At 40.0% G+C, this 19,920-nt stretch overlaps 1 protein-coding gene across 2 annotated transcripts in view; it reads left to right on the top strand.

Annotated features, from left to right (window-relative positions):
- Positions 1 to 19,920, top strand: part of sptlc1 (serine palmitoyltransferase, long chain base subunit 1) — a 61,817-nt gene that overhangs the window by 19,136 nt on the left and 22,761 nt on the right. For both annotated transcript variants that reach the window (XM_034192567.1, XM_034192568.1), the window contains exons 8-10: positions 15,651 to 15,740; positions 18,020 to 18,127; positions 18,985 to 19,080. In XM_034192567.1, the coding sequence (XP_034048458.1) occupies positions 15,651 to 15,740; positions 18,020 to 18,127; positions 18,985 to 19,080 (294 nt within the window). The remainder of the gene's footprint in view (positions 1 to 15,650; positions 15,741 to 18,019; positions 18,128 to 18,984; positions 19,081 to 19,920) is intronic.

Raw genomic sequence — 19,920 nt, 5'->3', positions numbered from 1 at the left:
TGTTACTACAACCCTTGGCAAAAATTATGGAATCACCGGCCTCGGAGGATGTTCATTCTGATGTTTAATTTTGTAGAAAAAAAGCAGATCACAGACATGACACAAAACTAAAGTCATTTCAAATGGCAACTTTCTGGCTTTAAGAAACACTATAAGAAATCAGGAAAAAAAATTGTGGCAGTCAGTAACGGTTACTTTTTTAGACCAAGCAGAGGGCAAAAAATATGGAATCACTCAATTCTGAGGAAAAAATTATGGAATCATGAAAAACAAAACGCTCCAACACATCACTAGTATTTTGTTGCACCACCTCTGGCTTTTATAACAGCTTGCAGTCTCTGAGGCATGGACTTAATAAGTGACAAACAGTACTCTTCATCAATCTGGCTCCAACTTTCTCTGATTGCTGTTGCTAGATCAGCTTTGCAGGTTGGAGCCTTGTCATGGACCATTTTCTTCAACTTCCACCAAAGATTTTCAATTGGATTAAGATCCGGACTATTTGCAGGCCATGACATTGACCCTATCTGTCTTTTTGCAAGGAATGTTTTCACAGTTTTTGCTCTATGGCGAGATGCATTATCATCTTGAAAAATGATTTCATCATCCCCAAACATCCTTTCAATTGATGGGATAAGAAAAGTGTCCAAAATATCAACGTAAACTTGTGCATTTATTGATGATGTAATGACAGCCATCTCCCCAGTGCCTTTACCTGACATGCAGCCCCATATCATCAATGACTGTGGAAATTTACATGTTCTCTTCAGGCAGTCATCTTTATAAATTTCATTGGAGCGGCACCAAACAAAAGTTCCAGCATCATCACCTTGCCCAATGCAGATTCGAGATTCATCACTGAATATGTCTTTCATCCAGTCATCCACAGTCCACGATTGCTTTTCCTTAGCCCATTGTAACCTTGTTTTTTTCTGTTTAGGTGTTAATGATGGCTTTCGTTTAGCTTTTCTGTATGTAAATCCCATTTCCTTTAGGCGGTTTCTTACAGTTCGGTCACAGATGTTGACTCCAGTTTCCTCCCATTCGTTCCTCATTTGTTTTGTTGTGCATTTTCAATTTTTGAGACATATTGCTTTAAGTTTTCTGTCTTGACGTTTTGATGTCTACCAGTATGTTTGCCTTTAACAACCTTCCCATGTTGTTTGTATTTGGTCCAGAGGTTAGACACAGCTGACTGTGAACAACCAACATCTTTTGCAACATTGCAAGATGATTTACCCTCTTTTAAGAGTTTGATAATCCTCTCCTTTGTTTCAATTGACATCTCTCGTGTTGGAGCCATGATTCATGTCAGTCCACTTGGTGCAACAGGGGTTTGCCAGGGGTTGTAGTTGGCACGTTTGAATAGCCTCCTGGGTGCTCCAATGAGTACATACTATTAGTACATACTCAGTGCGCCGTGCGCCATTACGCACAGTAATCAGTGAAAGCAGGAGCACACAGAGAGCCTCTGATGACAATCTCACGTGCTCAGAGTGTGTAACTATCAGGATCACTCCACTAGTTTGCATGTGAATGTTACTGGATAACTCTGTTGCTTTCTCTGCATAAAGCACTGTTTACCATATCAATGGAGAACAAAACATAGACCATTTTGTATATATTGTTCAAAATGTGCATTTGTGTTTATTGTTTGAACCTTTTTGTTATACAGTCCTTCATACAAGACCTCAAATTACCTTTATAAAATTATTTTTCGCTTTATTTTTTCCTTGCCTATTTTTGATTGTAAACCTTTATTACACTTATAAAACACAACAAAAACATATATATTCTGAAAGCACAGGTTGTCCTGAAAGCAAAGAGACATAAAAACTTGATTGTGGGATGCAGGGAGAGCTGTTAACAGCAATAATAAAACATTTATGCCAGGCGAGTGAACTGTCCAAAAAATGCCCTCAGACCCCAGAGAGTTAAATCTCCGATTAACCTGCATTTGTTTTTGTAACTCGGATTAAGTAAATGGGAAGTCTATGTTGTAATATACAGCTTCGTAACTGCAAATATTTCCAAAAGTCCTGTTTAGGGACTTTGTATTTAGTTGCCAATTGTTGAAAGGACATTAAGTTGTCACCCTCAAAAACATCTCCAACATAAATAATCCCTGCTACAGCCCATGATTTCCAATACAGAGGTTTTTTCCCCCCCACTTTCAACTTTTCATTATGCCAAAGAGGTGACTGTTTATTAAAGAAAGGGTCAGGGCCAATAATATCATGTCATCTTTGCCAGGTTTCTTTGGCGAATCACAGCAACAGATTACTAGACGGACTTTCACATCCAGTTTGAGACATAAGCCTCCAATGGAATAGGCTCTGTAAGTTTTTCAGTCAGAGCCCCGGGACATGACATGGGCTTCTGTGATGTCTATTTTAGTCGATTGAGAGAAAAGGCATAATGACACCAACCTATTCTTGGTAGGTTAAGGCCTTCATCTTCAACTGCAGCACTCATCTTTTTTCTGTTTAAATGATGTCTTTTGCCCCCCATAAAACAGAAATCTACTGCTACATTCAATTTTTTTTAAGTAAAGGGGATGGGTGACTTATGGGTAGCAAGTGCAAAATATAGTTAATTTGTGGGATAATCATCATTTTCAGGACATTTATTCTACCCAACAGAGATAATCCTAATTTAGCCCAATTTTGTAAAGTGCTCTCAATTTTCATCGGGGGGGGGGGGGGGGGGGGGGGAAGTAAACTTTCTGTCATAATGTCTTTTAAACCTCGTGTAAGTTTTATCCCCAAGTACACCAAACTTCACGGGAGCCAATTGAACTGCCAATTCTGTATAATACTTGGTGGGCATAGTCTAGACAGCAGCATTGCCTCTGATTTTCCCAATTTATTTTATAGCCTGAAAGAAGAGAGAAAGTATCAGTTAAAGACAAAATTTGAGGAACAGCTGTCTCTGGATTTGAGGTCACTAACAAAATATCATCTGTGTATAGAAATAGTTTGTGTTCCAACTTTCCAGCTAAAGTACCCTTAACAGATTTATTCCTGATGGCCGCTGCTATGGGCTCCAATGCAAGTGCAAAAAGTAGAGGGATCAAGGGACAGCCCTGTCTTGTACCCCGGTATAAGGGGAAACAGGAGAACAAGTTCCCGTTTGCCAACACAGAGGCCTTGGGATTACGATATAGAAGTCTAACCAAATTTATAAAGGAGGGGCCTAATCCAAACCTGTTTAGTGTTCTGAACAAGTAAGTCCACTCTATCAAAAGCTTTCTCCGCATCTAAAGAGAAAGCAACTATGGGTTCAGTGTGATTCCTTGCCTGCCAGATTAAATGTAGTAGTCTACGTACATTATTTGCTGAAGACCTACCTCTAATAAACCCTACCTGATCCAGATGAATTAGGCTGGGTAGATGCACCTCCAGCCTCCTGGCTAATATCTTGGTCAGTATTTTAGCATCTACATTTATAAGAGACACTGGATGATAATTTCCACACTGCTGTGGATTTTTGCCTTTCTTATGTATCAATGTTGTTTACCACAGATTGCATACTCTCTGGCATGTTACCCCACTTAATTGCATCTTGAAAAACTATCACTAGCCTCTGTGCTAGTAGGTCTGCAAATTCTTTATAGAAATCTGTTAGCCCATTGTTTCCAGGAGCTGTCCCAGAGCTCATCTTCTTTATAGCTTGTTGTGAACCTCTTCCAGTGTAATATCTTCCTTTTGCTCTTCCTCAGACAGGGTTGGTAGATCCACTTGGGACAAAAACCTATTTCCTCTTGTTCTATCCCACCCTGTGAAGTGTACAGTTTTTTTGATAGAATATCTTAAATAATTAATTTCTCCTCTCCCTGTCACTAATGTCCCATTTTCATTCTCCACAGAAATTATTAAGGTGCGATTAAGCCGCTGTTTTACTCTTTGGGCTAAAAATCTCCCTGCTGCTTCTCCTTGCTTGTAATACTTCTGTCTACATTGGAATAATGAAAATTCAGCCTTTTTCTGCAGTATGGAATTTAGTTCAAATTTCAATTTATTCAGCTGGGTAAAAACTACTGGGTCTAGTTGGGATACATACATTTTTTTCAAGATCCTTAATTTCTTTCTCCAATTCAAATAATCGGACAGTAGCTTGTTTTTTCAAATAAGAAATGTGTTGTATTAAGTGACCCCTCAAACAGGCTTTAAATGCATCCCATTCTAGTCCGGGATTGGAAGCTGATGCGTCACTAAATTCCCAGTACTCAAGAATTTCCTTTTCGATAAAGTTACACGATTTTTCATTTTTGAGCAAAGAGGTATTAAGTCTCCAACAGCCTTGAGGGGTTTCGGATTCTGTTTTAAAACCCAACATCACCTCAACTGGTGCATGGTCTGAAAGCACAATATTTCCAATTGAAGCAGAGATAACTGCACTAACGAATTCTTTTGATAATAGGAAATAATCTATTCTTGAATATGAAGACTGTGGATTTGAATAAAAGATATACTCCCTTTCGCAGGGTGGGATAGAACAAGAGGAAATAGGTTTTTGTCCCAAGGTTTTTGTCCTCACGTAACCGTTCCTTTAAATGGAGCCGTAAGCGGCATCATCCTCTCCGCCCCCACGGCATTTTTATCCAGCTCTCTTGGAGATAAAGTCCATCACCTTCAGGAGAGGTGAAGGTGTGTCGGATGTTGTCCGCCACAACTCTCAGCACGGCCAGGTACAACATAGAGTAACAAAGCCCTTTCTCCTGAAGCTGTCTCTTCACTCTGTCAAATTTTTTGCGCTTCTGAATAATGGCCCAGTCACACGGCACACGATTCCTGAACGAAGGGAAAAAGTAAAAAAGTCACAATTCGTTGAGAAAAGGTGGTCGAAAAAGTTTTTATCACCGAACAGTCTGCGAAGCAAGAGCGCAAAAGAGACAAAAGAGGAACTTAACAAAACTGAAGCTCACGATCTCGATGCTTTAACAAAATGTGCCTGGAGCCACAGCTGGAGCAGTGTGTGTCTGCATCTCTGCGTTCCAGGACTCGGCGCTGGGTCCTGGAGAAACTGCAAACGGAATCTGTGGAAATCTGTGCGCACGTTGGTGGACCACCTGCTCCTCGTCCAGAACAAAAGAGAGATCATCTCCATCATTATCAGAACCCTCACTGTCTGTTGACACGCTGCGCACGCCGTCTTCCTCCAATTTAAAAAAAAAAAAAAAAAAAAAAAAAAGAAGAAAAAAAAAAAGGGTTCCATGGTCACTGCTGTATCACAGTATTATGTTCTAAGCCATATATATTGATTTATAACAGAAAACTGTCAAAAGGGGGAATAAATATAAATATAAGTGTAAAGATGATTGAATATATCAGAGCAGTAAATTAATCAGTGCATGTGAACGCGCGCATTGACTCACGTGCGGTTATTTCCACCAGCTGATCACTGATCCACAACGTGAATTCTTCCTTCCAGAACAGCTCTTTATATCATTTTGATTCATCTGCCTGTTGCCACATGTACAGAAGGACTGGATTGTCATTCCTACACTCATATTGTTATATTTAATACAAAATAATGAGCGCACGAAGGAGCTCCTACTGCCGCTGATGCTGCATTCAAGTACCGTCGGAAATTACACAACGTTTTCGTTGTTTCAAATTCAACAGTTGCTTGTGGCAAAATAATTAATTATATCCACACAAAAGATTAATTCTGGCCTATGTAATGTGCCTGAGCCCATTGAAGCTGTCCCCCACACAGATAAAAAAAAAATCCAAGCAAGCAGGCTGAGTTTTCCCTGTAATTTCCGACGGTACATGAACGCAGCAGCAGCCTCAGCACTCACAAACCGGCTTCTGCACTGTGAAAACGTTCAGCTGCTCCAACGAAGTCAAATTAAACAATAACGTTACAAAAACTACACAAACGATTAAAAAACGTCAAGAACGACAGCAAAACGAGACAGACGAATTGAGGTTTTCGTTGCCCTTTGTTCAAATTTTTCAACAGTTTAAAAATCCTGACGTAGCACCAGCTGCAGGAACGAGGCTGCGCGAACGTTAAACGATGTGAACGAAAGTCAACAGTCAACGAAAGTCCAGATTTCTTGTTTCGTCAGGGCTTCGTCACCCTTCGTTAAGTGCCGTGTGACTGGGCCTTAAGATCTTGGGAAAGATCCTGAAAGAAAGAAATCCTCTTTCCTTGCTATTCCACACACTCCTTCTCCCGAGCTGCACGCAGCACCATCTCTCTGACTCAGAACCTCAGGAAACTTACCAGGACATGCCAGGCTCAGTTGCCCTGCTGACCTGCTCTGTGTGCATGCTCAATTTTGAACTCCAGGCCCATTTCAATATCCAGAACTTCTGCCATGAACTTCTGCACAAACTGCGACTCCACAGCACTTGCATTACGTGGCCATGTCAGACGCTGTTGGGGAAAAACTACAAAAATAACCTTTTCTCAAAACATAGAAAATCTCAGGTTTCCCCTCATGAGTCCATGGGCAGTGCAAATACAATACACAGACAACAATAATTTGAATTCAAGTTAATCCTACCAGGTTTATTAAAACAGCAGAGCAGATCAGTCATCAAAAATCATTCATCTTTGCGCAAAAATGGATTCAGAATGCATACACATCTTTAATGCCACAAAACTGATACCCACAGCATGTGCAGCAAAAAGAACACTCTTCTTTTCAAAAAGAGTTTTTAAGCTTGCAGTTCAGAAATCTGTCTGGGCAGGGCTCCCAGTCCCCCACGTCCTCAGTCTGAGCACAAACATGTAACTCCATGGTAGAAAGAAGAAATAAAGCAGGCTTTGGGAACTGATTTGATAATCGCCCTGGGTGCAGAGGTTTACCAGCACATACACCCCCACTCTGCCTTCGCGGCGAGTGTAACTAATTAATGTAGAATAGTGTTAAAGAATCACTGTTTTCTTGTTTTCAGCTCCATATGAGAACAGGTCCATGTGTTTAGTTCAGTGGCGTTATTATGTCTCTCCAGACACTTTCAAGGTTGCCTCCCCGATAACAAATAATCCAGTCATTGTTCTCCCTGTGGAAGCAAAGTTCTTTCACAGTCAAAGTATGAAATCACTCACATTTTACAGAATGCAGAAGCAGCAATTAATTTTGAACAATACAGTCAATCAGCTGTTCATTATTGATCAGCATAGTTCAAACATAAATGTGCAAACCATTTGATTACAAACAGAGGCAACAATATTATTTGCAGTACACATCTTGACCTCATGACCTTTGAACATATGAAACATGTCAGGCATTACTCATGACTTTATTAAAATGGTCAATGTCTGACATGTTTTAAACCAACATGTTACACCCTACTTAAGCATATGTTATTTATGAAAACCTTAAACCAAAACACTTTATCAATCAATCAATCAATTTTATTTATATAGCGCCAAATCACAACAAACAGTTGCCCCAAGGCGCTTTATATTGTAAGGCAAGGCCATACAATAATTACGTAAAAACCCCAATGGTCAAAACGACCCCCCTGTGAGCAAGCACTTGGCGACAGTGGGAAGGAAAAACTCCCTTTTAACAGGAAGAAACCTCCAGCAGAACCAGGTTCAGGGAGGGGCAGTCTTCTGCTGGGACTGGTTGGGGCTGAGGGAGAGAACCAGGAAAAATACATGCTGTGGAGGGGAGCAGAGATCGATCACTAATGATTAAATGCAGAGTGGTGCATACAGAGCAAAAAGAGAAAGAAACACTCAGTGCATCATGGGAACCCCCCAGCAGTCTAAGTCTATAGCAGCATAACTAAGGGATGGTTCAGGGTCACCTGATCCAGCCCTAACTATAAGCTTTAGCAAAAAGGAAAGTTTTAAGCCTAATCTTAAAAGTAGAGAGGGTGTCTGTCTCCCTGATCTGAATTGGGAGCTGGTTCCACAGGAGAGGAGCCTGAAAGCTGAAGGCTCTGTCTCCCATTCTACTCTTACAAACCCTAGGAACTACAAGTAAGCCTGCAGTCTGAGAGCGAAGCGCTCTATTGGGGTGATATGGTACTATGAGGTCCCTAAGATAAGATGGGACCTGATTATTCAAAACCTTACAAGTAAGAAGAAGAATTTTAAATTCTATTCTAGAATTAACAGGAAGCCAATGAAGAGAGGCCAATATGGGTGAGATATGCTCTCTCCTTCTAGTCCCCGTTAGTACTCTAGCTGCAGCATTTTGAATTAACTGAAGGCTTTTCAGGGAACTTTTAGGACAACCTGATAATAATGAATTACAATAGTCCAGCCTAGAGGAAATAAATGCATGAATTAGTTTTTCAGCATCACTCTGAGACAAGACCTTTCTGATTTTAGAGATATTGCGTAAATGCAAAAAAGCAGGCCTACATATTTGTTTAATATGCGCTTTGAATGACATATCCTGATCAAAAATGACTCCAAGATTTCTCACAGTATTACTAGAGGTCAGGGTAATGCCATCCAGAGTAAGGATCTGGTTAGACACCATGTTTCTAAGATTTGTGGGGCCATGTACAATAACTTCAGTTTTATCTGAGTTTAAAAGCAGGAAATTAGAGGTCATCCATGTCTTTATGTCTGTAAAACAATCCTGCAGTTTAGCTAATTGGTGTGTGTCCTCTGGCTTCATGGATAGATAAAGCCAGGTATCATTTGCGTAACAATGAAAATTTAAGCAATGCCGTCTAATAATACTGCCTGAGGGAAGCATGTATAAAGTGAATAAAATTGGTCCTAGCACAGAACCTTGTGGAACTCCATAATTAACCTTAGTCTGTGAAGAAGATTCCCCATTTACATGAACAAATTGTAATCTATTCGATAAATATGATTCAAACCACCGCAGCGCAGTGCCTTTAATACCTATGGCATGCTCTAATCTCTGTAATAAAATTTTATGGTCAACAGTATCAAAAGCAGCACTGAGGTCTAACAGAACAAGCACAGAGATGAGTCCACTGTCTGAGGCCATAAGAAGATCATTTGTAACCTTCACTAATGTTGTTTCTGTACTATGATGAATTCTAAAACCTGACTGAAACTCTTCAAATAGACCATTCCTCTGCAGATGATCAGTTAGCTGTTTTACAACTACCCTTTCAAGAATTTTTGAGAGAAAAGGAAAGTTGGAGATTGGCCTATAATTAGCTAAGATAGCTGGGTCAAGTGATGACTTTTTAAGTAATGGTTTAATTACTGCCACCTTAAAAGCCTGTGGTACATAGCCAACTAATAAAGATAGATTGATCATATTTAAGATCGAAGCATTAAATAATGGTAGGGCTTCCTTGAGCAACTGGCAGCCTGGTAGGAATGGGGTCTAATAGACATGTTGATGGTTTGGATGAAGTAACTAATGAAAATAACTCAGACAGAACAATCTGAGAGAAAGAGTCTAACCAAATACCGGCATCACTGAAAGCAGCCAAAGATAACGATACGTCTTTGGGATGGTTATGAGTAATTTTTTCTCTAATAGTTAAAATTGTATTAGCAAAGAAAGTCATGAAGTCATTACTAGTTAAAGTTAAAGGAATACTCAGCTCAATAGAGCTCTGACTCTTTGTCAGCCTGGCTACAGTGCTGAAAAGAAACCTGGGGTTGTTCTTATTTTCTTCAATTAGTGATGAGTAGTAAGATGTCCTAGCTTTACGGAGGGCTTTTTTGTAGAGCAACAGACTCTTTTTTCCAGGCTAAGTGAAGATCTTCTAAATTAGTGAGACGCCATTTCCTCTCCAACTTACGGGTTATCTGCTTTAAGCTGCGAGTGTGTGAGTTATACCACGGAGTCAGGCACTTCTGATTTAAAGCTCTCTTTTTCAGAGGAGCTACAGCATCCAAAGTTGTCTTCAATGAGGATGTAAAACTATTGACGAGATACTCTATCTCACTTACAGAGTTTAGGTAGCTACTCTGCACTGTGTTGGTATATGGCATTAGAGAACATAAAGAAGGAATCATATCCTTAAACCTAGTTACAGCGCTTTCTGAAAGACTTCTAGTGTAATGAAACTTATTCCCCACTGCTGGGTAGTCCATCAGAGTAAATGTAAATGTTATTAAGAAATGATCAGACAGAAGGGAGTTTTCAGGGAATACTGTTAAGTCTTTAATTTCCATACCATAAGTCAGAACAAGATCTAAGATATGATTAAAGTGGTGGGTGGACTCATTTACATTTTGAGCAAAGCCAGCTGAGTCTAATAATAGATTAAATGCAGTGTTGAGGCTGTCATTCTCAGCATCTGTGTGGATGTTAAAATCGCCCACTATAATTATCTTATCTGAGCTAAGCACTAAGTCAGACAAAAGGTCTGAAAATTCAGAGAAACTCACAGTAACGACCAGGTGGACGATAGATAATAACAAATAAAACTGGTTTTTGGGACTTCCAATTTGGATGGACAAGACTAAGAGTCAAGCTTTCAAATGAATTAAAGCTCTGTCTGGGTTTTTGATTAATTAATAAGCTGGAATGGAAGATTGCTGCTAATCCTCGGCCCGTGCTACGAGCGTTCTGGCAGTTAGTGTGACTCGGGGGTGTTGACCCATTTAAACTAACATATTCATCCTGCTGTAACCAGGTTTCTGTAAGGCAGAATAAATCAATATGTTGATCAATTATTATATCATTTACTAACAGGGACTTAGAAGAGAGAGACCTAATGTTTAATAGACCACATTTAACTGTTTTAGTCTGTGGTGCAGTTGAAGGTGCTATATTATTTTTTCTTTTTGGATTTTTATGCTTAAATAGATTTTTGCTGGTTATTGGTGGTCTGGGAGCAGGCACCGTCTCTACAGGAATGGGGTAATGAGGGGATGGCAGGGGGAGAGAAGCTGCAGAGAGGTGTGTAAGACTACAACTCTGCTTCCTGGTCTCAACCCTGGATAGTCACAGTTTGGAGGATTTAAGAAAATTGGCCAGATTTCTAGAAATGAGAGCTGCTCCATCCAAAGTGGGATGGATGCCGTCTCTCCTAACAAGACCAGGTTTTCCCCAGAAGCTTTGCCAATTATCTATGAAGCCCACCTCATTTTTTGGACACCACTCAGATGGCCAGCAATTCAAGGAGAACATGCGGCTAAACATGTCACTCCCGGTCCGATTGGGAAGGGGCCCAGAGAAAACTACAGAGTCCGACATTGTTTTTGCAAAGTTACACACCGATTCAATGTTAATTTTAGTGACCTCCGATTGGCGTAACCGGGTGTCATTACTGCCGACGTGAATTACAGTCTTACCAAATTTACGCTTAGCCTTAGCCAGCAGTTTCAAATTTCCTTCAATGTCGCCTGCTCTGGCCCCCGGAAGACAATTGACTATGGTTGCTGGTGTCGCTAACTTCACATTTCTCAAAACAGAGTCGCCAATAACCAGAGTTTGATCCTCGGTGGGTGTATCGCCGAGTGGGGAAAAACGGTTAGAAATGTGAACGGGTTGGCGGTGTACACAGGGCTTCTGTTTAGGGCTACACTTCCTCCTCACAGTCACCCAGTCGGCCTGCTTTCCCGGCTGCTCGGGATCTGCCAGAGGGAAACTAACGGCGGGTAAGCTACCTTGGTCCGCACCGACTACAGGGGCCTGGCTAGCTGTAGAATTTTCCACGGTGCGGAGCCGAGTCTCCAATTCGCCCAGCCTGGCCTCCAAAGCTACGAATAAGCTACACTTATTACAAGTACCATTACTGCTAAAGGAGGCCGAGGAATAACTAAACATTTCACACCCAGAGCAAAAAAGTGCGGGAGAGACAGGAGAAGCCGCCATGCTAAACCGGCTAAGAGCTAGTAGCTGCGCTAAGCTAGCGGATTCCTAAAAACACACAAAGTGAATAATGTGTAAATAATTTAGAGGTGATTCAGCAGAGGGAGTGCTTTAGTTAAGGCACGTGAAGATTACACTGTGAAACAAATCGTTATCTAGGTAACTAGATGAATCTAACTGCGCAGATTAAACAGCTAACAGATACAGCAAAACACCGCTGTGCTCCGAAACAGGAAGTGATACAATACCGCAGTGAGAGCCAACTTTACTGGTTTGAGAGTCAACAAATGTCAGCAGTTCAGCATGTTCAATACAATTCATCATAAGCACATATTTCAATCATTAATCAAACCGTATAATATTGTATCATTTCAGAACCATCATAAATCAGTTGCACACCTATCAAAGCATAGGCATACACATTTTCATTCATTTGGCATCATGATAAAACCCTTAAACACATTTTGGCACAAGTATATACTCTATTCAACTTCATTCATTCAATACAATATCTAGTTCATTTAAACATGCATGGTGTACATACTTCTAAACATTTGTTACTTTGTGAAAACAATGAACATAAAACCTTTTATTCAGTTTGGTAAGTTTTAGCATTGTTAGCATGCAAAGCTAATTATGAGTAAAATAGCATATATTTTCATTTATTCCTTACAACGCCCGCTCCACCGGAAGTCCCTACAAGCTTGTCTTGAGTGTTTCATTTCAGGGTCCGGTTTCATAAAGCAGTCTAACCTTGTTTAGTTGAATAAACTCATTTAGTTGACTGTTTTGACTGTAGTCGTTGCACAAAGTGCTTGGTTAACTAAAGTTTCGCATTTTTAGCCTGGTGCAGAGGAGTCTAATCGTATTTTAGTCGACAAAACTTAAGTGTCTTACCTCAAAAAATGCCGGCTATGGTGTACCAGCACTTGATGGAACACTTGCGAGCACCCCTTTGTCGCTCATATTCCTCCAAAAGGAGAGCTTCCTCTGCTTTTGCTCATGGTTGTAGCAGACGACTGTCGTGATGTATTTGTGACATTTCTCACATTAGCCTCCGGGCTTTGCTGTTGATGCTGAGCAGCGTTGTGTGCACAAAGACTTGACGGAAGTGTAGAAGAAGAAATGCTAGGCTAAGAGCTAAATAGCTCATTCTACGGTTCGTATGTGTCCTTAAATGTTAATAAAACCAGTTAATGAAACAAAAGCTGGATAGTTCATGACAGCGACCAACCCAGAAGTAAACAACACTGTCACGCATTAGATGCCTTCTTTGGCAATGGCACGTGCGAAAATCCCGTGAAAATTGTTGACTAACATAAAATGGCTAATGTACAAGTTTAGCCATTGGTGCGAAATGGTGATTAGATGGACAATGTTGGGATACTAGCCATAGTCAACTAAGTAAGTTTAGTAGAATGAACAATTAGACTTCTTTATGAAACAGGGCCCAGCTCCATTGTGGCGATGCACCGAGGCAAAATTACTACAGTTGTCACTGTCCAGTCACTTAAGGCACCTTGACACTTACATAAATTTGATCCCTGCATTGCCACAAATTTTTTCATGCAAGTGCGTCCTGCTTTGTCCTGCTTGACGCCATGCTATATAAAATAATCATTTCGTAGCCGATGACACATTTGCTGTCAGCATTTGGCTGATTAAACCATTTTCTCATCGCTCCCAGAATCAGAGAAATTATCTACAGCTACAGGTTGTCTCATACGCGGTGTGCGGTGGAGAACGCATTTGGAATCTTGCCTCAAAGGTATTTAATTATAATATATACAACCCCTGGCAAAAATTATGGAATCACCAGCCTCTGAGGATGTTCATTCAGTTGTTTAATTTTGTAGAAAAAAAGCAGATCACAGACATGACACAAAACTAAAGTCATTTCAAATGGCAACTTTCTGGCTTTAAGAAACACTATAAGAAATCAAGAAAAAAAGATTGTGGCAGTCAGTAACGGTTACCCTTTTAGACCAAGCAGAGGAAAAAAATATGGAATCACTCAATTCTGAGGAAAAAATTATGGAATCACCCTGTAAATTTTCATCCCCAAAACTAACACCTGTATCATATCAGATCTGCTCGTTAGTCTGCATCTAAAAAGGAGTGAACACACCTTGGAGAGCTGTTGCACCAAGTGGACTGACATGAATCATGGCTCCAACACGAGAGATGTCAATTGAAACAAAGAAGAGGATTATCAAACTCTTAAGAGAGTAAATCATCACGCAATGTTGCAAAAGGTGTTGGTTATTCACAGTCAGCTGTGTCTAAACTCTGGACCAAATACAAAGAACATGGGAAGGTTGTTAAAGGCAAACATACTGGTAGACCAAGGAAGACATCAAAGCGTCAAGACAGAAAACTTAAAACAATATGTCTCAAAAATCGAAAAATGCACAACAAAACAAATGAGGAACGAATGGGAGGAAACTGGAGTCAACGTCTGTGACCGAACTGTAAGATACCGCCTAAAGGAAATGGGATTTACATACAGAAAAGCTAAACGAAAGCCATCATTAACACCTAAACAGAAAAAAAACAAGGTTACAATGGGCTAAGGAAAAGCATTCGTGGACTGTGGATGACTGGATGAAAGTCATATTCAGTGATGAATCTCGAATCTGCATTGGGCAAGGTGATGATGCTGGAACTTTTGTTTGGTGCCGTTCCAATGAGATTTATAATGATGACTGCCTGAAGAGAACATGTAAATTTCCACAGTCATTGATGATATGGGGCTGCATGTAAGGTAAAGGCACTGGGGAGATGGCTGTCATTACATCATCAATAAATGCACAAGTTTACGTTGATATTTTGGACAATTGAAAGGATGTTTGGGGATGTTTCAAGATGATAATGCATCTTGCCATAGAGCAAAAACTGCGAAAACATTCCTTGTAAAAAGACACATAGGGTCAATGTCATGGCATAGGGTCAATATCAACGAGTAGATCTGATTTGATGTAGGTGTTAGTTTGGGGGATGAAAATTTACAGGGTGATTCCATAATTTTTTCCTCAGAATTGAGTGATTCCATATTTTTTTTTCCTCTGCTTGGTCTAAAAAAGTAACCATTACTGACTGCCACAATCTTTTTTTCTTGATTTCATATAGTGTTTCTTAAAGCCAGAAAGTTGTCATTTGAAATGACTTTAGTTTTGTGTCATGTCTGTGATCTGCTTTTTTTTTCTACAAAATTAAACAACTGAATGAACATCCTCCGAGGCCGGTGTTTCCATAATTTTTGCCAGGGGTTGTACATATATATTGCAGTAGATTGGGAAAACGGTTGCATTTTTATACCTTCTTATGAGTTAGATAATGTATCTGTAAAATTATGTTTATTATAGCTGTAACATTTTGTCATAATGGTTCAGATACCCTGCGCGCAACGAGACGCATTGACGCATGTTCCCGACTAGTTAATGAAATTAATGCGTGGCAGAAGTTTTGAACATTTCAAAATTTTCTTTACACACTGGCATGCAGCCGCACACAGTTCATGCAAGTTTACGATGAGTTTATTCATTGGCACACCAGACTGCGTGCCAGTGCGCAGATCAAATTTGTGCAAGTATCAAGGTGCCTTTATAGGCCTGACTGTATTTATTTCATAAGCACAACTCCTCCTAAACCTTTTTGTGGATTTTGCTGAAACCTCAGATAGTGGGAGCAAACATATGAATATGAAGGAAAATCATTCTGTCTGATGTCTTCAAGGGGAGATAATTAGACTTCTGTTGGACATCATGTTTGTCAGTTACATTTACAGAGGCTGGCCAGTTTAATTTGGGTATGTCATGACAAAAACTGACATTTTGTGAGCTCATTCACAGATCACATTGTGTCTTGTCACCTGCCTCTTCATCATCTGAAATGCTGACGCTGTCTTTTGTAGAATCCCCGAAAGGCTCGAGTGACCAGGAAGTTCATTGTCGTGGAGGGACTGTACATCAACACTGCAGATGTTTGTCCCCTTCCTGAGCTGGTAAATAACGACTCGGTCGACCATTTAAGTCATTTTTCAGCCTAGACTCTGTTTTTTGTTGTTTCCAGTATGGGTCATCTTTTTGCTTAGGACAAAAATGCGTGTACGAGTAATAAGTACATTATTTTGAAAACAAATGCTGCTGCAAAACGTTTTTTAACAAAACAAGCACAAAGCAAACTGTTTAATATTAAATATGTCTAGTAAGTCCCTTCGGCTGCTCCCTTGTTTTGTACTCGCCACAGCAAATCCAAGGTGGATCTGCATGTTGAATTGACCCAAATTTTACGCCGAATGCCCTTCCCGACGCAACTCCACATTACATGGAGAAATGTGGTAGGGGTGGGATTTGAACCGGGAGCCTTCCGCACTGAAACCAAGTGCATTAACCACTTGGCCACCACCCCTACCATGATTATAAACATCAGACATATTTAACATTAAATATGTCTGATGTTTATAATTTGGATGATTTATTTTTCTGTTGTCAAGCAGTCGGTGGCGTCTGTATTTAAGCCTCTTTTGTAGAAGGCTGCGTGCAGCGAGCGCAGAGCTCACCACAAACTACAAAACGGCTTTTACTGTTCATCAAAAAACTATCAACATCTACCTTCCACATCTGCTCCAGTTGCTCCTTCAGCTCTTGGTACTTCTTTATTTTCTTGTGCTCCTTCTTTCTGATGTTGCTGTCAGCAGGGATTGTCACATTGATCACAACTGCAGTTTCTTTCCCTTGTCAACCACCACTATGTCTGGCTGGTTGGTCTGTCTGGAATTTGTCTGGAATTTGAAGTCCCACAGCCCTGTCGTTCTCTACCACCTTTGGTGGCATCTTCCAAAAAAGGTGGTAGATGGGGACTTCTAATCCGTATGTGCCACAGATGTTCCTGTACATGATTCCAGACACTTGGGTGTTCCTCTGTGTGTGCTGTCCCACCTTGCATCCTGCTACGATGTGCTGGACTGTCTCTGGGGCACATTTGCACAGCTTGCAACTTGGATCCTGTCAGCTGTGGTAGACTCCTCCCTCTATGGATCTGGTGCTTAGGGCTTGTTCTTGTGCTGCCATGATGATCATGACCTCTGTGCTGACCTTTAGGCTAGCCTTGTCTAGCCACTTGCTTCCAGTGCCCTTCTGAGCTGTGCTCTTGTGTTGACTCACGTGCCTACTCAACTTGGTTGCTATGAAGCCTGATAGGAGCTTCCATGTTGTGGAGAGGCAGGTAATTGGCCGGTAGTTTGAGGGGGTCATATCCTTGTGGGGGGGGCCTTCATGATCAGGATTGTCTGCCCTGTGTTAGCCCATCTGGCTGAGTACCTGCTGTTTGTAGCCCAACCATTTGTACTTCCAGGTGCACATGGAGCGCTGTTGGCTTCTTCAGCCAGTAGCTGTGGATCATATCATCCCTGAGACTCGTTGTTGGAAATCTGCCTCTTGTTCTGAGAGGTGGCTGTGATGTGCTCTTAGGTCCACCAGCAACTTGGCACTGGTGTTGTGTGATGCCTCGTTCTTCCAGTCTGGTCTGTTCTTGTAATACTGTTTTCCTCTTTCAGCTGGGAGTACACCCTGGATGGGCCATTTATTTTCTTGGCCTCTGCTTCTCTGGTGTATCTCTTCAGCCGAGTAGCCTTTGTTTGGTAGTTTCCAGTTATTTATTGCTCTTTTGACAACTGTTTGTTGCCTTGGCAGTACAATTACAATCCAATAAAAAAAAACAGTTTTTTTTTACATTGTGTTGCAGGTGTCCATACTTAAGCACACCATGCTTTTGGCTTCTAGATTTTTGTTTAATTTATGTCATGTTGAAGAGATTAGTTTTCACTGTGAGTCTAAAGGGCATAATTTCAGAACAATTATTATAAAAAGAAGCCTCAGGGGTTTTTTTTTATGTCATGACATTTAAATGCATAAATGTCAAGTATAAACAAATTTTCTGGCAGCACTGTAAAATCTCTCCTTTAACCACTGCAAGGGAAAAGGAGGGAAAAAGAGACTAGTCTTAAAACCTATTTATCTCTATTGCCTGCTATTAGTTTTATGGTTTTCATGTTTGCTTATTGTACATTTTAATTGTTTTGCCATTTTATTTTTTCTTGCTATGTTTAGCATATTATTTATTATTATTATTATTATTATAAAGTTATCCCTTCTGACCTCAGCACTTGTATAAACGTATTTAGATGAAATTTTCCATTGACTGTTATGTAGCATTTTTGTGTTTCACTAAGATTTTGCACCTGCACCATCTTTCCTGTGCTTCATGGTTGTCAAACTACAGGTGAAGTTGAAGTACAAGTACAAGGTGCGGATCTTTCTGGAGGAGAGCATGTCTTTTGGAGTTTTGGGGGATCATGGCCGAGGCGTCACGGAGCACTTTGGGGTCAATGTGAGTCCACCACACAGCTGCTCCAATGTTCCCATCATAGTGCCAAAAGCAGCACCACATGACTGTCTTTAATAACACTGAGATCTGTTTTAGCGCCTCTTCTGAATTTTCTTGCTGGTGTGGTGCCGTCTGAAAGAGAGGGACGAGCACATGGGAGCTCATTCAGGTTTTAGTGGAAATTAAGTTTTGAATGTCATTCTGACTACCCGATACTGATATTGTATCGGATTGGCTCCATCCTTAATTCTGACAGTTGGCATTTCAGAATGATGTTTGTTTTTAGTCTTATCTGGAAAAAGTGATGCTTTTGTCAACAAGCTGCAAACTAAACTACACATAATTGTGCATTTTTTTTTCCTAAAAATAATACTTTTTTATTGCTGTGACTTTTTTCTCAATATGTTATATGTACGACATATACATTATCCATAAACTCAAGCAATTATTTCTTCCAGTAACAGGAATACATTTATACTGTATTAAATTGTATAATTAAAAAAAAAAAATAATATCCCATCAAAGATAAAATGACCTCTTAAGGAATTTTCCCAAATGATTGAAAAAAAATATGTAAATAGGAACCAGAAAACATCAAGGTTTACATAAGTATTTCAGAATGATTTATTTAAAGTTCAACATTCATCATAGATTATTTTCTACATAATTAGTGTTAACAGTGGTATTATTACGTCTCATTATGTATATCAAATTGCAATCGATGTATTGTGATTTGTATCATATCGCGGAGCTTCTGGTTCCACCCTTTAATTTTTAGTAGCACATACTAACTATAACTGATCTCTGTTTGTTGCATTTGTATTGACTGATTTAAAATTTTTTGTCCTTTTTGGTTGCAGATTGATGACATTGACCTGATCAGCGCTAACATGGAAAACGCTGTGGCGTCTGTTGGAGGCTTCTGTTGCGGCCGCTCTTTTGTTATCGACCACCAGGTACGTGTAGTCAGATTTTGTCAACAGACGTATTTATTTCTCCAGAACAGTTTGCAGTTTAAATTTCATATGTATTTATTTATTTATTTATTTTTATTTAACCTTTATTTAACCAGGAAAGTCCCATTGAGATTACTAATCTCTTTTTCAAGGGAGTCCTGGCCAAGACAGCGGCACAGATCACAACAATTTCAAGACATAAAAGACATTTTCATACAGTAATACAGCTATTTAAAAGCATTTACAAATCATGGATTTCAATTCCAAACCTTTGAGCAAAAGTTTAAACTTGCCAATTGGAACCAGTTCCTTTAGTTTCCAGCCAGAAAACTGAAACGCCACCTTCCCAGTTTCTGTGCGGACACTTGGTACAGACAGTAGCAGTGATTCTTGAGAACGTAAGGAATACAATCCAGCCACTTTTGGTTGAATATATTCAGAGAGATATGAGGGGAGCAGACGGAGAATACCCTTATAAATGAACGTGGTTAATTTCTGGAGCTACAGAGCTAAGAATTAGCATCAGCTAAGCTGCAGTCACTTCTCTCACTCCCAATCTTGAAAATTAATCTTTTAGTTTTTCTTTTCTTTTTGGTGGGGGGGAGTACATGGCACATTATTAGTTTCTTATCAGTTCTGGCTGCAGTCACTGTAAAACTATTGGCTGTACTCACAAAGTTTAATGCGATTTAGTTTGAAGTTCAAAACCTTATTTTGTATTCTGTGTGTACACGGGGGTTGGGACATAATATAGTAAATCCCATATAATGCACCCAAAATGCTATAAACTGACTGATTTTGTAATATTTTAATTTTTCTGCACAAATTCCGCGTTCCAAC

Source organism: Thalassophryne amazonica, chromosome 17, assembly GCF_902500255.1.
Source record: "Thalassophryne amazonica chromosome 17, fThaAma1.1, whole genome shotgun sequence".
In the NCBI taxonomy this organism is placed as follows: domain Eukaryota; kingdom Metazoa; phylum Chordata; class Actinopteri; order Batrachoidiformes; family Batrachoididae; genus Thalassophryne; species Thalassophryne amazonica.
Note: the sequence above shows the minus strand (reverse complement) of the source record. Positions and strands in the feature narration are given on the sequence as shown.